The following is a 16,247-nucleotide window of genomic DNA, read 5'->3' on the forward strand; positions in this document are numbered from 1 at the left end:
CGTCTGGTTTCTTCAAAAATTGTCCAAGAGCTTCTGTAACTTCGTCGAACTTGGAACCAATTTTAACCTTTACAGTGACTTTTCTGTCAAGCCAGTCCCATCGGAATTTATTCTTGACGTTTGAGTCAATTTCTAGGATTGAAGACTCCTGATCTTTCGTCAAAAATTTCATAATTCCGCTCAAAACGATCCCAGAACAATGAATTTGCGAGACGAACAGGCCGCCATGAATCAGGTAAAACAATATGTTACATGCAATTTGATTGGTCCAATTGCTTGTAGTTAACCAATCGCTGGGCCGTATATAATCGAGCTAAGACTCCCGCAACAAATAATGCCTTCAATGATCTGATTAGTTGAAGCTTTCATACACGTCCAATCGCAGGGCTGTTTACAAACGGAAAACAGAGAGACTGTTCGGGAGAGCTCGTGAAAACTCGACGATAAGGTATCTGACCGCCCCTAAATTTTTCTCAACGGATTTAGACGATTCACAAAAATGATCAATTTAAGAAATAAAACGGCGGATTTCCGCGGATCCGCGGAAAATTGCCATGTATGATTCTTAAATACAAAATCATTTTGTCTGGCAATTTACAGAAAAATGCATGCAAACTAATTTTCAGAAGCTTCATCATGCAACAAACCAATGACACAGGACCCACTGCCAACACAACAAAGGATTTCATCGGTGCAAAGGGGGATGGTCTTAGAGTGGCCAGCCAATCGCTGAACCATAACCAAAGAACGCGTGCATTTGGCCTCCTGAAGATGAGACTGAAGGGTGAAACTTCCAAATAACAAACAAGAACTGGAAGAGGCTACAGTAAAGGCCTGGAAACACATTTCGCTTGAAGAATCCAACAGTCTGGTGCAGTGAATGGGGCACAGGTTTGATGCAGTAACTGCAAGTAAGGGTTATGCCCCCAAATATTAAATGTCTGTCACTCTAAGTTAATTGCTTTTAGCTCACTTGAAAAGTGGGTAGCTTAAACAAAAGGTACTCTGTCGTGACTTGTTTAACATAGTGTTTCCCAACCACGGGTGACACACCCCTCAGGGTAGGTGTGCACATTGCAAGGGGTAGCTGAAAACATTTAATATCAACATCAAATTCACAAATAGCTGGATGTCAGCTCAATCTCATTAAAGTTCAGAAGACTGATGGAAAAGTAAGTAAAACAGATATAGTGGATCTGAACATTATTCATAAGAGTTTTGTTCCTGACATTTCAAGACTAAAAGCCTGGTTGAATAGGGACTTTTCAAAGGTGTTCCTTTTTTTTGGGGGGGGGGGGTGTAAATGTTATGTGCAACATATAAAGGCATTTTTTTCTTGTCATGGAAACATTTTTTTTTTCCTCTGTGGTTAAAAAATAAAGAGTGCAAAGTTTAAATTACAGATGTAAAATAAAATGGTTTGATTTAATAATCACTTGTGTTACATTCGACTTCTGGAGAATCATCAACATGGATGAGTCAGGAGATACTCATGGTATGACAAAGGTTCAGTGGTACACAAGCCAAAAAGGTTGGGAACGCTGATTACACATATCTACATGTAAATGACATGAATTAAAAGATGGACATATACTTTCGTCTCATTTTTAATCAGAAACCCAAATGTCTTCAGTATACAACAAAAACAAAGGAATCGACCTTGTATGCCCTATTCCATAAAAGGAGCTGCAAATCGAAACTAGCTCCAAATGGAAAATGATCCGAAAATAAACCTTATGTAATGGTCCAATCACAAATACCACCATTTGCAGGAGCCACCTTTTACCAGTCATCATTACATACCTCAGGCATAACTAGACTAGAAAAGCATGTGAGAGGAGACGCCTTTGCCAAGGCGGAGGCCAATGTTTTGGTGGCAGTCAATGTCCACAGACATCTGTGGATCTCTAGATTTTAACATCTTGGATCCTTGTTGAAAAGGTCTCCCTCCTTGGCCCATACCCAAACGTTTCATCAAATGCATTTGAGTAGCAAACACGTAATTCTGGTAGTAGTATGTAATCCAACTAAAAAGTAGCACAAATAGTAAAATGCTTCTAAGGTCTTCCAACAAAAAGGCTTTTTACAGCTTGTAACTGTAAAATCCTGAGCAAGCTAATACAGTCATACCTCGGTTTTCGACCATATTCCGTTCTAGAAGGCTCTTCGAAAAGTGATTTGTTCGAAAACCGCAACCATGTTTCCCATTATAATCAATGTAATAAATTTTAATCCGTTCCAAGTCTGGAAAACAACTTTTTTAAAAGCATTTTTTTTACTATTTTACACCATAAACTGTATACAGATGTAATAAGAGAGCAGGTGATATATTAAATACTGTACAAACATTTTGTATGTTTTATTTTTACCAATTTTAACAGAAACATTAACATTGTAACACAAAAATTCAAGTCTCTCTCTCTCTGTGTGTGTGTGTGTGTGTGTGTGTGTGTGTGTGTGTGTGTGTGTGTGTGTGTGTGTGTGTGTGTGTGTGTGTGAGACAATTGTAGATTACATTATTTTACACCTTGAACAAATAAACCTTAAAGTAATGGATGTAACGATGGACTCTCTCTCCTTCACGTGACCAATTATGCAGGAGCTCGCAAAATGAGTAAAAAAAAAAACTGCTGGAGATCGCAAATGGCGGCGGCCTTAAAAGTACGTTCGGGACAGCTGGATTAAAGTTATGGCTGAATACTCTGAGATGGCCACAATAGCACTGTTGCTATTTCCGACAAAAAAAACGCCACAGTTTTCATGCAGCTCATACCATATTATTTTGTTGTATTATTTCCGCCACACCTTAAATGCCGGTCCCTGAAAATATTGTCTGACATAAACCGGTCCGTGGGACAAAAAAGGTTGGGGGCCCCTGCCTTAGCCAACACAGACACACGTACACCTGATTAATGTTTTGCCATCAAATCTTTCTTAAATTCAATAGTTCTGCGCACTATTTTCCTCTTTTTTTCACCAGCTTTACTACTTCCACTTGCTTTCTTTGGTGCCATGATTAGGGGCTGATATACAATGCAGAAATAACAGTCCAATTTGCGTAGATGTCAACAAACAGATGGTTTTTAAAAAATAAATAAAATAATCTAACACGTCCGCTCACATTGGACGCTCTTTTTTTTTTATCTTTATTGAACACCTCCGCTCACATTGGACACTTTTTTTTAATCTTTATTGAACCCGTCCGCTCACATTGGACGCTGTTGTTTTTATTTTTTTTATCTTTATTAAACACGTCTGCTCACAATGGAACGCTACACAAGGAAGGGTCACTTCCTCGTCTACCCGAGGAAGCATCACTTCCTCATGTAAGGCACGCGAGAGGAGTTGAATGGCGCATTCAAGTGCGCTCAGTTTGGTCGAGAACGGATTTTCGGTCGTAATCTGAGGCATAAAAAAACTCGAAATTTTTGGTCAAAAAAAAAAAACGATTTGGTCGAGAACAGAGACGTTCAGAGGTTTGACTGTAAATGGTAGTACCTACCTCATTTGTTTAACAAATTTTGGCCAATTTTCAGTGGTTTCAAATAGTACAGTGAACCCTGACTAGAACGCGGTTCACCTTCCGCAACTTCGCTGTTTCACTGATTTTTTTTAGTGCAGTTTTTTAATGCTTTTTTTTTTAACAGTGTCTTGTGTTCTGCATCCTGATTGGCTAAGGGACTGACCAACATGAACAGTCTCCGCACCTCGTCTCTGTACAGCTTGCCAAATTTACCTTTGCAAATTTTTGGTTTCATTATATCAGTGGCGGATGCTGGTCTGTCAAGGAGGGGAAGCTCAATTTCGGCCTGCATCATAAAATGTGTCTGTTTATTTGTGAATTCTACTCTCCGTTCCTTTTCAAAAAAATGAAAAGGATGCCTTCACCATAAGATCGGTGATTGGTTCATTTCGCTGTCAATCAAGAAGAGATTCAGCTTCAGACAGATCATCCAATCATCATGCAGAAAAGCTGAGCGTCCGGGCCAGCCGATATGCTGAGCGTCCCATGGGTGGGACAAAACCAGCATTTATCCAATGACTCATCTTGTTTCAATGCATTGGGACAACCTACACTAAACTCTCTTAGACGCCCAGCGTCCGCGTGGTCAACACTCAGCGTCCACACAGTTTAAAGCACAGTGAAGCTGTGGGAATGAATGAGAAGAGAGTCGCGTCGTAACCAGAAATAAGAAGCTGATTCGGAACAAAAGTTGAGCGCGTTGTAGCGCATATTTAAGTCAATGACATGTCCACACAATTGTACGTACACACATATATTTGATCACTTACTTTTTGACATTTTAGGGGAAGCTGAGCTTCCCTTGCAGTCTTAGAGCAATCGCCTCTGCATTGTATACATAGTTCAGTGTTGTTTAATAACTGTAAAAATAAAGCTGACTACTTCACGGATTTCGCCTATCACGGGTTCTTTTTGGAACGTAACCCCCGTTATAAATGAGGGTTCACTGTACACTTAACTTGTCAATTCATATTTCACTAATGGATAAAGTGATAAAATACCTCCCCCCTTTGTCAAGCGGAGTGTTGGGGGGAAAAAAAAACTCATTTGTGCAATACAAAATGATATACCCCCTTTTGATGAGAACTTCGTACATATTTTTTTTAAATCACTGTGGCTGTTTGAAGAAGTGTGTAGTGATATGCTATGAAGCAAGAATGGATTATTATGATTGTTATTTGTCCATTAAGTCAGTTAAAAACATATCAGTTGGACTGGAGGGTAGTATAGTGCACAGTTAGGGGTCCCTGGGGAATGGTGTGCAACAATGTCATCTGATTACATAAGGTATTATATTGGAAGGTTGCCACTGGCAGGGATAGTGGTTCACCCAACTGCCGGCAGGAATGCCATGCTGCTCTCACTGTACAATGACTTTCTCCTCTGGAGGCCAGAGAAGCGCCAGCTAAGCAGCGCTTACCTGTCACCTCCTGGCCAGATGGACATACTGATTGAGGCAGAGTCTGAAGTTGAATTCAGCTTTTAATTTTTAGCTCAATATTCTGTTAACTAATGTGTGTAATGCTGAATATTTAATTCAAAGCAGGAAGCTTCAAACAAACTGCATTCCAAATGTGTGGCGAATGAAAACAGTCTCATTTAAAAAATTCTCCTTTGGTTATGTCAATCAACATTTTCAAGAAAATGTTTGTGAACCTTGTGCAATGACCTTTTGGCAAATTGTCAGATATAAACACATTAATCACCACCAAATGGCGATGGAACAGCTGAGTAGCCAAATTGTCCAATTACTTCTGGTTCCTTAAAAAAGATGGAGGCACATACAAAATGTGTTGTAATTCCTTTGCCATGCACCTGGTTGGGATGTAAATACTCTCAAATTAAAGATCAGAGTCTGCACTTCAAGCACATCTTGATTATTTCATTTCAAACCCATTGTGTTGAAATGCTGAAAAATGTGTCCATGTCCAAATATTTATGGCCCTGACTATATTAGTCGGTTGTGGCAGAGAATAAAGTTTATTTGACTTTTATTGTCTGTCGCCATGTGTCCCTGAACACAGCTTGTCATTTTAAATGTGCTACGATGGCATCGTTTTGCGTGCTGGTTTGCACCTGTCTTTCAGAGACTCAGATGAAAGCTGTAAAATCAGGCTTGATAAATCATATTACACAAGCTTATGTCATTTTACACAGTACACTTACTTAGGCCAAACAAAAAAGTGTGTTTCCGGTAACAAGAAATTTCAGCATAGGGTCGGTAGGTCGGACAAAGTTTTTTTTTTTTAAATCTCCGCCCCCATCAAAAATTTAAACAAAATAACCATAAAACAAGAAGACATTGAACCCGCCGCTCCGCGGCCGGCGCCGCCGCCGCCTATTTAGTTTTCTCCCCGCTCCGGACTCGGGGGCCGGGGCGCGCTGCCGCCTCTGCCATCCTCGGTTTTTACTCGGCCCGTGGTGTTCATCAAATAGTTCGCTTTATTTTTTTCGATACATCAATGGATGCTATTTTCTTAACATTACGGTGCGAGCATGCGACTGTAACACAGAAAACGCGGTTTAAACTGTCGTCGGAGATCGCGGCCGCCGCCATGTTTCAATGTTGTTGACAGAAGACACGGCAAACGACGCACGCGCTCAATGTGAATATCGCGAGAGTTTGCACCGATGTAAACCCTCTACACAAAAATGTAGAGGGTTGTTTGAAAAAAATGCCGACCGTAAAGTTTTTTTTCGACGTAGAAATTCTCGGTCGGTCGCGTTACCGGAAACACGCTTTTTTTTCTTCTACGCCTTACATATTACCGCTTAAACTACTAATTATGTTTTCATGTTTTTTACAGAGTATATAAGATGTAAACATTCACAGAGCAAAAATGAAAAGGTGAAGCCTTGGATTTAATACCTGCTTGAACCTTTGGCAGCAATAAACTCAACCAAACATTTACTGTGCTTGAATAACAGACATGCACAATGATCAGAATTAATTTTACAAATTTGTCTTTATAAAACTGCTGCATTTCAGCAAGATTCCTGAAATATGTTCTGAATAGCTCTCTTGGGGTCATGCCACAGCATTTCAATCAGGTTGGAGGTTGAAGTCAGGACTTTATACCGTATTTTCCGCACTAAAAGGTGCATTTGATTATGAGGCGCACCTTCAATGAATAGCTTATTTTGTAATTTTTTTAATGTATTGGACGCACCGCACTATAAGACGCAATCTACAATGCATCCAGTAGATGGAGGTATGATCAAGGAAATGCCGCCACTTGAGTGAAGCGTGCCTCAGCAGTCCATCGTCCGTTGCTCTCTGCTGTGCGCGAGCACGTGAGTACGTGCGCACGTGGCTCAACCAATCAGTGCCAATGCAACCCACGTCACAGATCAAAGAAGCTTTGAACAAACGACAACAGCTAAGATAGCTTAGCTGTTGAGTGGCGTTGCTACAGAACAATCAAATGTCAGTAAAACCTATTTAATAGAGCAGCGACACAGTTCACTTAACCAACAGCAAGTTATAACATTGACTCGTTAACATTGAACTCTCTTGCCACTGCTCTATTTCCGTGTTCAACTGCGTAACCCTTAAGTCTGAACTCTGTGTTGTTAGCATGTCTCTAGCAAGGAGCCAATTTGGGGTCTTAATAACCATATACGAGGTGCATTGGATTTTAAGGAGCGCTGTGAGCTTTTAAGAAAATGGAGGGCTTTTAGGTGCGCCTTTTAGTGCGGAAAATACGGTATATAAAATAGTCGCTACTGGGGGAACCCATTCAATTGAATATTGGATAGAATAATCAAATCTAAAAATATCTGATAGTGACCACCCTGAGGAATGACCAAGTTCACCAAGACATGCTTCAGGAAGGTCAAACTTAACAGAAGATAGGTGATGTCTCAGGACAACAACCAGAAGTAGATCAACAAGTGGAATGGCTCGGACAGAGGAAAAATCATCTTTTTGAGCTGTATTATCTAAACATTTTGGCACACTGGTAAGCTAATGCTGTAAAAGTAACTTAAAAAAAATATTTACTTAAAAATATTTGGAAGGAGGAAATCAAATAAATTGCAATAAAACATGACTGCAATTATGACTAACACCAGAAAGAAAAAAATGGTGAAGAATGAAGAGACTGAGTATGAGGTAGAAAGGGAGGTAGAGAGACAGAAAGAGAGCAAGACACAGAGAGCGAGAGACAGCGAAACAGAGAGAGACAGAGAGCACGCCACTGAGACGAACAAGTGCATTCAAGCCACAGAGACCAAGCTTGTGCAATAAAGGTTGAACAAAATTATCAGCACTTCCAATCAAGCAAGCAATGTTCCATTTAACATTCCATTTGACAATAAAGTTGTATTCAATTCAAACTCTACCCTGACAGACAGAGTGAGAGATCCATTTTATTTTATTATTATTATTATTTTTTTTTTTTTAATAAATCAGTGACGCTCAACTTATTCCGTGTCAAACTATCATGACAGTATTTTACAATTCAGGTCATACTATGTGGCACTGCTAGGACAATACTGCCTCTCTCCATTAGTGGCTGAGTTGATCACGTTACATAAACAATTAAGATGTATGTATACAATTTCACGAAACAAACAATATCACCAAAACCACATACACTGATGTGATATGGTAATTATACTTCACAAACCACTCACATTAGTGGCAGCTTGAAAATAGATGAGCATGCTGGGAGATTTTACTCTTCACCGTGCTCTTGAATCATAATTCCAGCACATTTGGTTTTGTAGGGGAAATAAGGTATTTTAGCGTTTGTCCCAATGGTGTATTTGAACAGCAGAGTGGCAGAACAGGTGGGGAAAAAGATGGGGAAACAATGAAACATACAAAATGCATTCAGAGGCATCTAGGGACAGCTGCTTTAAAACATACACTTTTACTTTTCACACGGAGACAAAATTCAACAATTGCTCTAGAAAGAGGTTAAATTTGAAGATGACGCCTGTGAGTTGGTGAAAATTGTGTTGATGCCCCAACATTTGAGGACCTGACTTCTTCTATGTTGGCATGTAAAAAGAGTGTGTGTGTGTGTGTGTGTGTGGGGGGGGGGGGGAAAAATAAATAGGGGTGACACCACTGAAAAGCACCGTTTCACACCAGACAATGTAGCTTGATTTGTACTTAAAAGAATTAATACTTTCAGGTGGAAAATAACACCACCGCATCTTGCTCGGCCTTTCAAACAGTAGCCCCAGCAACCAGCCATCGGGGAAAAAGTGATGTGGCGTGGCGAATGGAAAAGCACATTATTGCACCTTGGGGCAAGCGATCAAAATGAGACACTTATGTTCACTTCACTCGATTATGGATGTTCAAGGTTCCCTTGCTTGTGAAAGTGACTCAGCGAGCTCCTCAATTTATTGTGCCACTATCAGTCACGTAAACTCTACATTTACCGGTACTTGCGCAATGGTTTAGAGTTTTGGGAACAACAGAGCTGACTGGCCCACACAGATCCCTCAAGTTTACCCCAGTCATCACCTGTGGTGTAGGCACAAATGACCTCACAAATCAGTGAATTACCAACCTCCCAAAAATTCTTATTAACAAACGTCAAACTCTTCTAGACATAATCCAGAACAGTTTAGACTGTTATTTCTAGCAAAGGGGATTTTGGACACTCATCATCTGAACTTTGCGCTTCCTGTTCAAGAAATGGCTTCGATCCCCAATGCTTTTGTCTGTACAAGACAGAAGAAAATCATTATGGACTTTTAAATGGCTCCAACTCTTAATACTGAAAGTTTGACATTACACGCTTAGTTACTGTGCATTTCAGATACACACAACATGCAAAGAATGAAAGAACAAAAGTCAATTAAGAACTTGAGAATCACTGCCCGACTGTAATTGTTATTCTGGGAAATATTGGCTGCTGCGTTACGGGACAAAGCAGTGCTTATGTGTTGTGAAAAAAAGGTACAGGATTGATAGTGCCATGCTATAGGATTATGTTCCCGATATGCCAATTCTCAAGTGATTGTGAAAAGGCTTTCAAACACCTACCGTATTTTCACGACTATAAGGCGCCATTAAAAGTCTTAAATTTTCTCCAAAATGGACAGGACGCCTTATAATGCGGAACGTCTACTGTATGCGCCGAGTTCCAAAGCCTGACTGAGAGCACTTCTGGCCGACACGCTATTTATAAAGAGAAAAGGCGGACGTGAGTGACGACAGGCATGCGGAAGTCCACCAATGAGTGAAGGGTGGGCGTGTAAGAGGACGCTAAAGGCACGTCCCTAGCAGGTACCAGTCGCCAATGAGTGAAGGGTGGGTGTGTAAGCGGACGCTAAAGGCACGCCCCTAGCAGGTACCAGTCGCGTGAGTACATTGTAAAATGGCTAAATAAAGTACAACCGAACTCAGTTTTGCTTCCGTTGCCTTTTTAAAACGTGTTTTTAGCGTGTGTCCGTATGTCTTAGCTGCTACCGTATGCTTTAAGCTAACATACCTGGTATGTTTTAGCGTGCATGCATGCTACCGTATGCTTCAAGCTAATGTGTTTTTAGCGTGCGTGCATGCATGCATGCCGTATGTTTAAGCTGGCGTATGTTTTACCATGCCTGGCTGCGCCCATTAATACGGTGCGTTTTGTGTATGTGTCAAATACAGAAATAGCACCCGTTACTGAGACTGCGCCCAACAATACGGTGCGCCGAATGGTCGTGAAAATACGGTACTCTGAATTTACAGTGTTTTCACTTGGTGCACTGAAGAACAACAAAAACAAAAAAACCATGCGGTGGAGGGTGTAATATTGAAGTGAATTCAAAGTACCGGTAATTGACGACAACAGGAATTATTTAAAAAATAAATATATAACCATAATAATAATAAATCACCAATTATTGACGCAACCAATTAAAACGTTGGTTGCCAAATTCAACTAGCATAATGACAGATTTGCAGTCGAATATGAATGACAAAAAAACGTGGTGAAAGAAAATAAATTACTTACATTGCCCATGTACTCAGACAGCAGGTCCTGAAGAGCCTGGCGCACTGAATTGCATTCAGCCACAATTCGCTCCCTGCGGTCATCCCGAGTGCATGAAGAGTCGGCCATGAGGGCAGCACCACTGATAATGCTCTCAAGACGTTCCTCCAAAGATGGACGAAAGCGCTCCTCACTAAACGCCAGAGGGTCCACAATGATTTGTTTCTGAAAGTTAAAAAAATAAGTGTATTTTTCAGATGCTAAAAAAAACAGCTCATTCAGCACCCGCAATCACAGCCCCCTGCATTCCATCTAATATGACCTCGTCTATTTCTATTTCATATTGCCATGGTAACAAGCACATCAGAGACAAAAAATGGGGTGTTAGGGGGCGCAGTTCTAATGATGTGAGGCAGGCTCATCTAATTTTACTTTGCACATACATTTTAAAACTTTTGACCCCTCATATTCTGAGGGAGAGTTACATGACTAAGTGACAAAAACATACTTCGTGATGAGCAGTTGTGATCCAGTTGCGATCAATGTCCGAAGGAATAAATGACCTTGATGGGATGTAGTGTTCCAACATAAATCAAGACAGAATACATCCATCCATCCATCCATTATGCGAACCACCTTATCCTCACAAGGATCGCAGGCATACTCGGGCTTGTGCCAGCTGTCTTCGGGCAATAGGCAGGGTGCACCCTGCACTGCTTCCCACAGCAGGGCACACATAGACAAACAACCATTTGCGCTCACAATCACACCAAGGGGCAGTACAGAGTGTTCAATTAACCTACTATGCATGTTTCTGAATGTGAGAGGAAGCCAGAATACTGGAGAAAACCCCGGCAGACACGGGAAGAACATGCTAACTCCGCAAAAGAAGGCCGAGGCCTGGAATCAAACTCCTCTACACTAAGAGGCAGATGTGCTAAGCGGTCGACCACCGCGCAGCATTACGAAAATCAATTTCTGTAAATATAATTCAGTGCTACATCCGTAAGTGCAACCTAAAACGCCACTATAGAAAGCAAAAGCCATTAATCAACCACACCCAGAAACGCCGTGGCTTCTCTGAAACTGACACAGAATCAAGTTCCTTCCATGGCAATCTCAGTCCCCAGACCTCAATCCCATGAAAACCCGTGGGGTGAGCTTGAGAAGATACTCAGAGATGAGGACCCAGGTTGTTCTATGATTTGTAGAGGTTGTGCAAAGAGTCATGGTTGAAGATCCTTCCTTCTGTATACTCCCATTTTGTGAGACACTAAAATAAGATCTGGTGCTGCTGTGCTGGCAAAATACGTTTGTACAAAGTATTAAAAAATAAATAAATCGGGTGTGCTAATAATTGTGGCACACATTTTGGGGATCCCGCCCCACTGAATAAATTCACTTGAAATAAAGTTGTTTTGTTTGTTTAATTATTTTGGTCCTATTTTATTTAGAAAACAACTGAATATATTAAAAGCTGAAGCACATCTTCACCGCGAATGCCAATAATCTTGGAAGGCAGTGTATATTGAAGATTCTTAAAGGCATATGAAAGACGGCAAAGAGGTGAGAAGTTATTGTTTTGAGGAGTACTCATTTTGGTCCAAGTTCTTGTTTTTTATCTTCATTAGCAAAGGGCCTTGGAGCTTTCTTTGCCGCCATGGTTTTGAAATATCACACTCAATAAGTACAGGAACCTTTCAAATCGCTTCACATGAAAAACGCGGGGCGTGGCTGACGCAATGCTTTGGGTGATGCTAAATTCCCAGGTATAAGTGGGTGAGTCATTGAGGTAAGCAGATAATTTTAGTACAGGCCATGTCAAACTGCTCAAAACCTGACATTTCCATCTTGGGGGGGGGAAAAAAACATTAAAAAAAAACATCCAATAACGAACTGCATGAAAACTAGGGTATAAGCAAACCAAGGCTCCTCCATATTGTAAAATTGTTTTTCTGAAATGACCACATATTTTACTTACAGGTTTATTTATGTACTCGTAACACTACTTTCCAGTGAACACCACTTCGGCGCCTACAAAGCTATGCTTAATGAAGCAGTATGTCATACAGCCATGGGTATGCAAGTGACAGGCAAGCGCCAATCAAGAAGGTGAACGGTTTCAGAGCTAACTGACTGAATAACAGGTTATAACTTGCAATGGAAATGTATTTTGAGAATTCAGTGAGAACCAGCTCATTATCTAAACATGGTAAGTAAAAAAAAAAAACTTTTATAATCAAAATCATGTCTACTAATGGCTTAATTAGCAATATTTATCAGCCACACAACCACACAACATTAAGATGATTAGCTCAGCGTTCTATCCTGCTGTTCAGGTCCCCCCCCATTGTCAGTAAATTGACTACTATGAATATGATGCAGGTTTCAAATAGTGTCAAAAGCTTAGAACTTTGTTGTTTACAAGGTGCCTTTGTTACACATGGCAACTCTTTTCTACTCAAATTCACAGTAGTTGACATCAAAGATAAAACTAGGTGTGACTAGAGAAGACTTCACAGCACACAGACATCTATCAAAAGTCTTTGGTTGATTTTAGAAGTTTACAATTCAATGTGACACATACTTGGAGAGACACCGTAGCTCTACCATAACGTATGTGCCAAATCAACAGAAGTCACAAGGGGCAAGTAAAGAGGCTGTCATTCTGCAACCACTTGTACTTACGTCAAAATTGTTGAGGGCATATGCCAGCTCTCCACCACCAGCCGGTTGATTAAGTGCGGAATCTTCGGTGGCAGTGGCCTGAGCGGCATTGGAGATGCCAGAAACTGCATGCTGCAGTTGCTTGTAGATCAGGTCCCGATTGGCCTTGTAGGCAGCAACGTCGGGATGCTGCAGGCAGGCACGGGATGCTGTGTACAGCATGGGGATGTTCTTCTGGAGAACACCACGGGCTGCAGCCATTTGGTCCTTGTGTTGGGCATCCTTTAACTCCTAAATGAAAGCATTCAAGGAAACAGAGAAGACATGGAGGGACAGGGTTAAAATACTTCAAGTACAAGAAGAATTACTGGTGAAAATCCACTTGTAATATTAGAAGCAAAACAAGCCTCAACAGTTTGTTCTGGGTGACCTATATTTATTTTCTTCCTAAGTAGTAACAACATGGTCATAATGAGGCAAATGACAGTGAAATACGGTATATGCAACACTGACCATTCAGTGAAAAAAATAAAATAAATCCCTCCCTGTCTATCTATATATTCTGGTTGTCAAGTACCTGTTGTCTCTTGGCTGCCATGATGTTCAGCTTGTCAACCTCGGGCTTCAAGGCCTTATACTGGATCCCCAGATCTTGTTCCGTTCCTGCATTACGCACTTTCACGAGGCTGTCCTCCACCTGAGGTTAAGACAAACAATGCTTCAAAAACTCTTTCAAAATGACATCTGATGTCATGATGACTTTTAATTTGTGAAATAATTATGTTACAAAACCTAATTGTTCTCAGCTTCCATCCTCTAATCTCGTGGTTGGGATGTCAAATGTTAAAAATTCTATGACGTTTTATACTACTCGAAGGCTTAAATAAAAAATCTTTCAGTGCCATAAGACTTTTGCACAGTACTGGATATATGCAAATGTAATAGTAGTGTTTAAAAATGTTCAAAGTTTTTACATCCAATTGTTTGAGTGTCCTCAAACTCCATTGTTCATGTTAGCATAAGTATTGGAATTAGTGTCATTCAAGGAATTGTTTGAATTAAGACGAATAAAAAGAATTTGAAGTTGTTTTGGTGTGAGCTATTATTCCACTGTTTTTTCACGGATGTTTTGTTTTCGATGTGGTAACCGTTTCAGTACCAGTTTATTGGTACAGTATAGAACTGAAGTCAAAATTTTGGTATCAGCACAACAATACTTTGAGGTACTTGCCCAGTGGAAAATTACACCAAGTATTTCGGTGAGCTGTGTACTTCTAAAATGATGCCTTCTCGACAATCGCTATTATTTTTAGATTTTTGCTCAACATTCCTCACAAATATACAACTGCAGTGATAATCATTAATGACCACAAAACAGATATCCCCAAAATAGAGTAAAAAAATGTGACAAATTGGGATGTTTTTGCTAACTCTGCATTTCATCAAATTTGGCTCCACTGGCAGCCCACAAAACCTTTAATCCTTTAATATCCTCCAATTATCTGCTTTCATACATACTCCACACTCCATAATGGGTCAAATGGGAAATGTATGTCATAGAGTCTCGCTCACCAGTTTAAGCTGCAGTAGAAGTTTGTAGACATCAGACATGTCTGCCAGAACCAACAGATGTGTGACTGCTGACAAGAGGGCTCTGGCAGCACGAACCATATTGCCCCTCTTAACAGAGGAGCAGGGGTCCTCAGCAAATTCTCCAGAAGCCTGCCTCATTGAATCACCTGGGAATAGAAAATATCTGTGAGCATGACTACTCTGGTAGAACTTTAATTTGGCTTTACGTGATTAGTTTTGGTGTGTGGGGCATTTTATTTACATAAAAAAAAAGATATTTTAACAATTTGATCAGAAGATGGAGATACATTTATTTAAACAATTAGTATATTTACTAAACAGACGACTCCCACCAAGGCAAAAATGCATTAGATTGTTTTAAATTTTAAAACAGTGATGAACATTAAATATAAAAGGTTTACATCTCCTTCTCTGACAACGGAAATAAAACGCAGAAACTTCGCCAGTCAATCAGGTGGCAGGGCTTTTGCTCAAACTATTGCTATCAGCCGTAAACAAGTACATACAGGGCTCGACTGTGCGACTAAGATACTCGCAAATGGCGGACAGCGCGCCAGTGTGTTCGGCGACGCTCCTGCTATTTCGTTTTTTTTACTATTCACTGAGCTCATCCGCCCCTACACACCTGCCCGGCGCCTCAGGTCTGCGGACCAGACATTATTAGAAGTACCAAGAACTAAACTGAGGCTCAGAGGGGATCGAACATTTTCTGTTGCTGGTCCCTCTCTCTGGAATGCCCTCCCACTGAACATTCGGCAAGCCTCCTCGCTGCCCATCTTCAAAACCCGCCTCAAAACTCACTTGTATTCTTTGGCATTTGACTCAGCATGACTTAGATTTGTTCTTGGTTTTGCTGTTCGGTGCTTTCTACCGTCTTTATTACCGATTTGCTTTACTGTTTGTTGTATATGTTAAATTGCTCCATATACAGCACTTTGTATGCAGCGATGGCTGTTTGAAAGTGCTCTATAAATACAGTTGAGTTGAGAAATGCACCCATTTTTTCAAATATACATACAGAGAAGACGCTCCAACTCTGTGGCCGTCTGTCAGTCTGCACATAGAAGACGGAACGCGCATCAGGTCAAAACATCTAAAGCCCTGTTCACACGGCACACATTTGGTCCGACGCAGCTCCGAAATATTTTGTTGCGATGTATTTTACACCGGAGCAAATTTTGTGGAGCGTTCACACGTGCAAAGCCGCTGAGCGTGACAACTCCGGCGCAGCGTCGAAGCAGCGAACTTGCGGTCACACGTGCACTTTCTGCTCCGGACCAAAACGACAGGAATGCGGAAGTAAAACAGGTTCGGGTCGGGCTTCTCTCTCGCGGACTTTTATTTATTTTTCTTTTAATAAATATTATGGTGGACACTGTTCTGTCCTTGTTCAGAATAGATCCACTTGTCGGCAGTCGTGGAATAAAGACGTGTTTACAGTCAATCGTGTGTGCTCCTGATGACTGCCACAATATATGTTTTAAAAAATGTATACTAAAACAATGTGCGGATACTAAACTAAG

General features: G+C 40.7%; 1 protein-coding gene across 3 annotated transcripts in view; it reads right to left on the reverse strand.

Moving 5' to 3' along the window:
- ctnna1 (catenin (cadherin-associated protein), alpha 1) overlaps nt 1-16,247 on the reverse strand; it is a 75,795-nt gene that overhangs the window by 51,102 nt on the left and 8,446 nt on the right. For all 3 annotated transcript variants that reach the window (XM_019869914.1, XM_019869915.1, XM_019869916.1), the window contains exons 4-7: nt 14,704-14,870; nt 13,709-13,828; nt 13,153-13,422; nt 10,486-10,689 (exon numbers count right to left, since the gene is read on the reverse strand). In XM_019869914.1, the coding sequence (XP_019725473.1) occupies nt 10,486-10,689; nt 13,153-13,422; nt 13,709-13,828; nt 14,704-14,870 (761 nt within the window). The remainder of the gene's footprint in view (nt 1-10,485; nt 10,690-13,152; nt 13,423-13,708; nt 13,829-14,703; nt 14,871-16,247) is intronic.

The sequence above is a fragment of the Hippocampus comes genome, unplaced genomic scaffold, assembly GCF_001891065.2.
Source record: "Hippocampus comes isolate QL1 unplaced genomic scaffold, H_comes_QL1_v1.1 scaffold9, whole genome shotgun sequence".
NCBI lineage: Eukaryota > Metazoa > Chordata > Actinopteri > Syngnathiformes > Syngnathidae > Hippocampus > Hippocampus comes.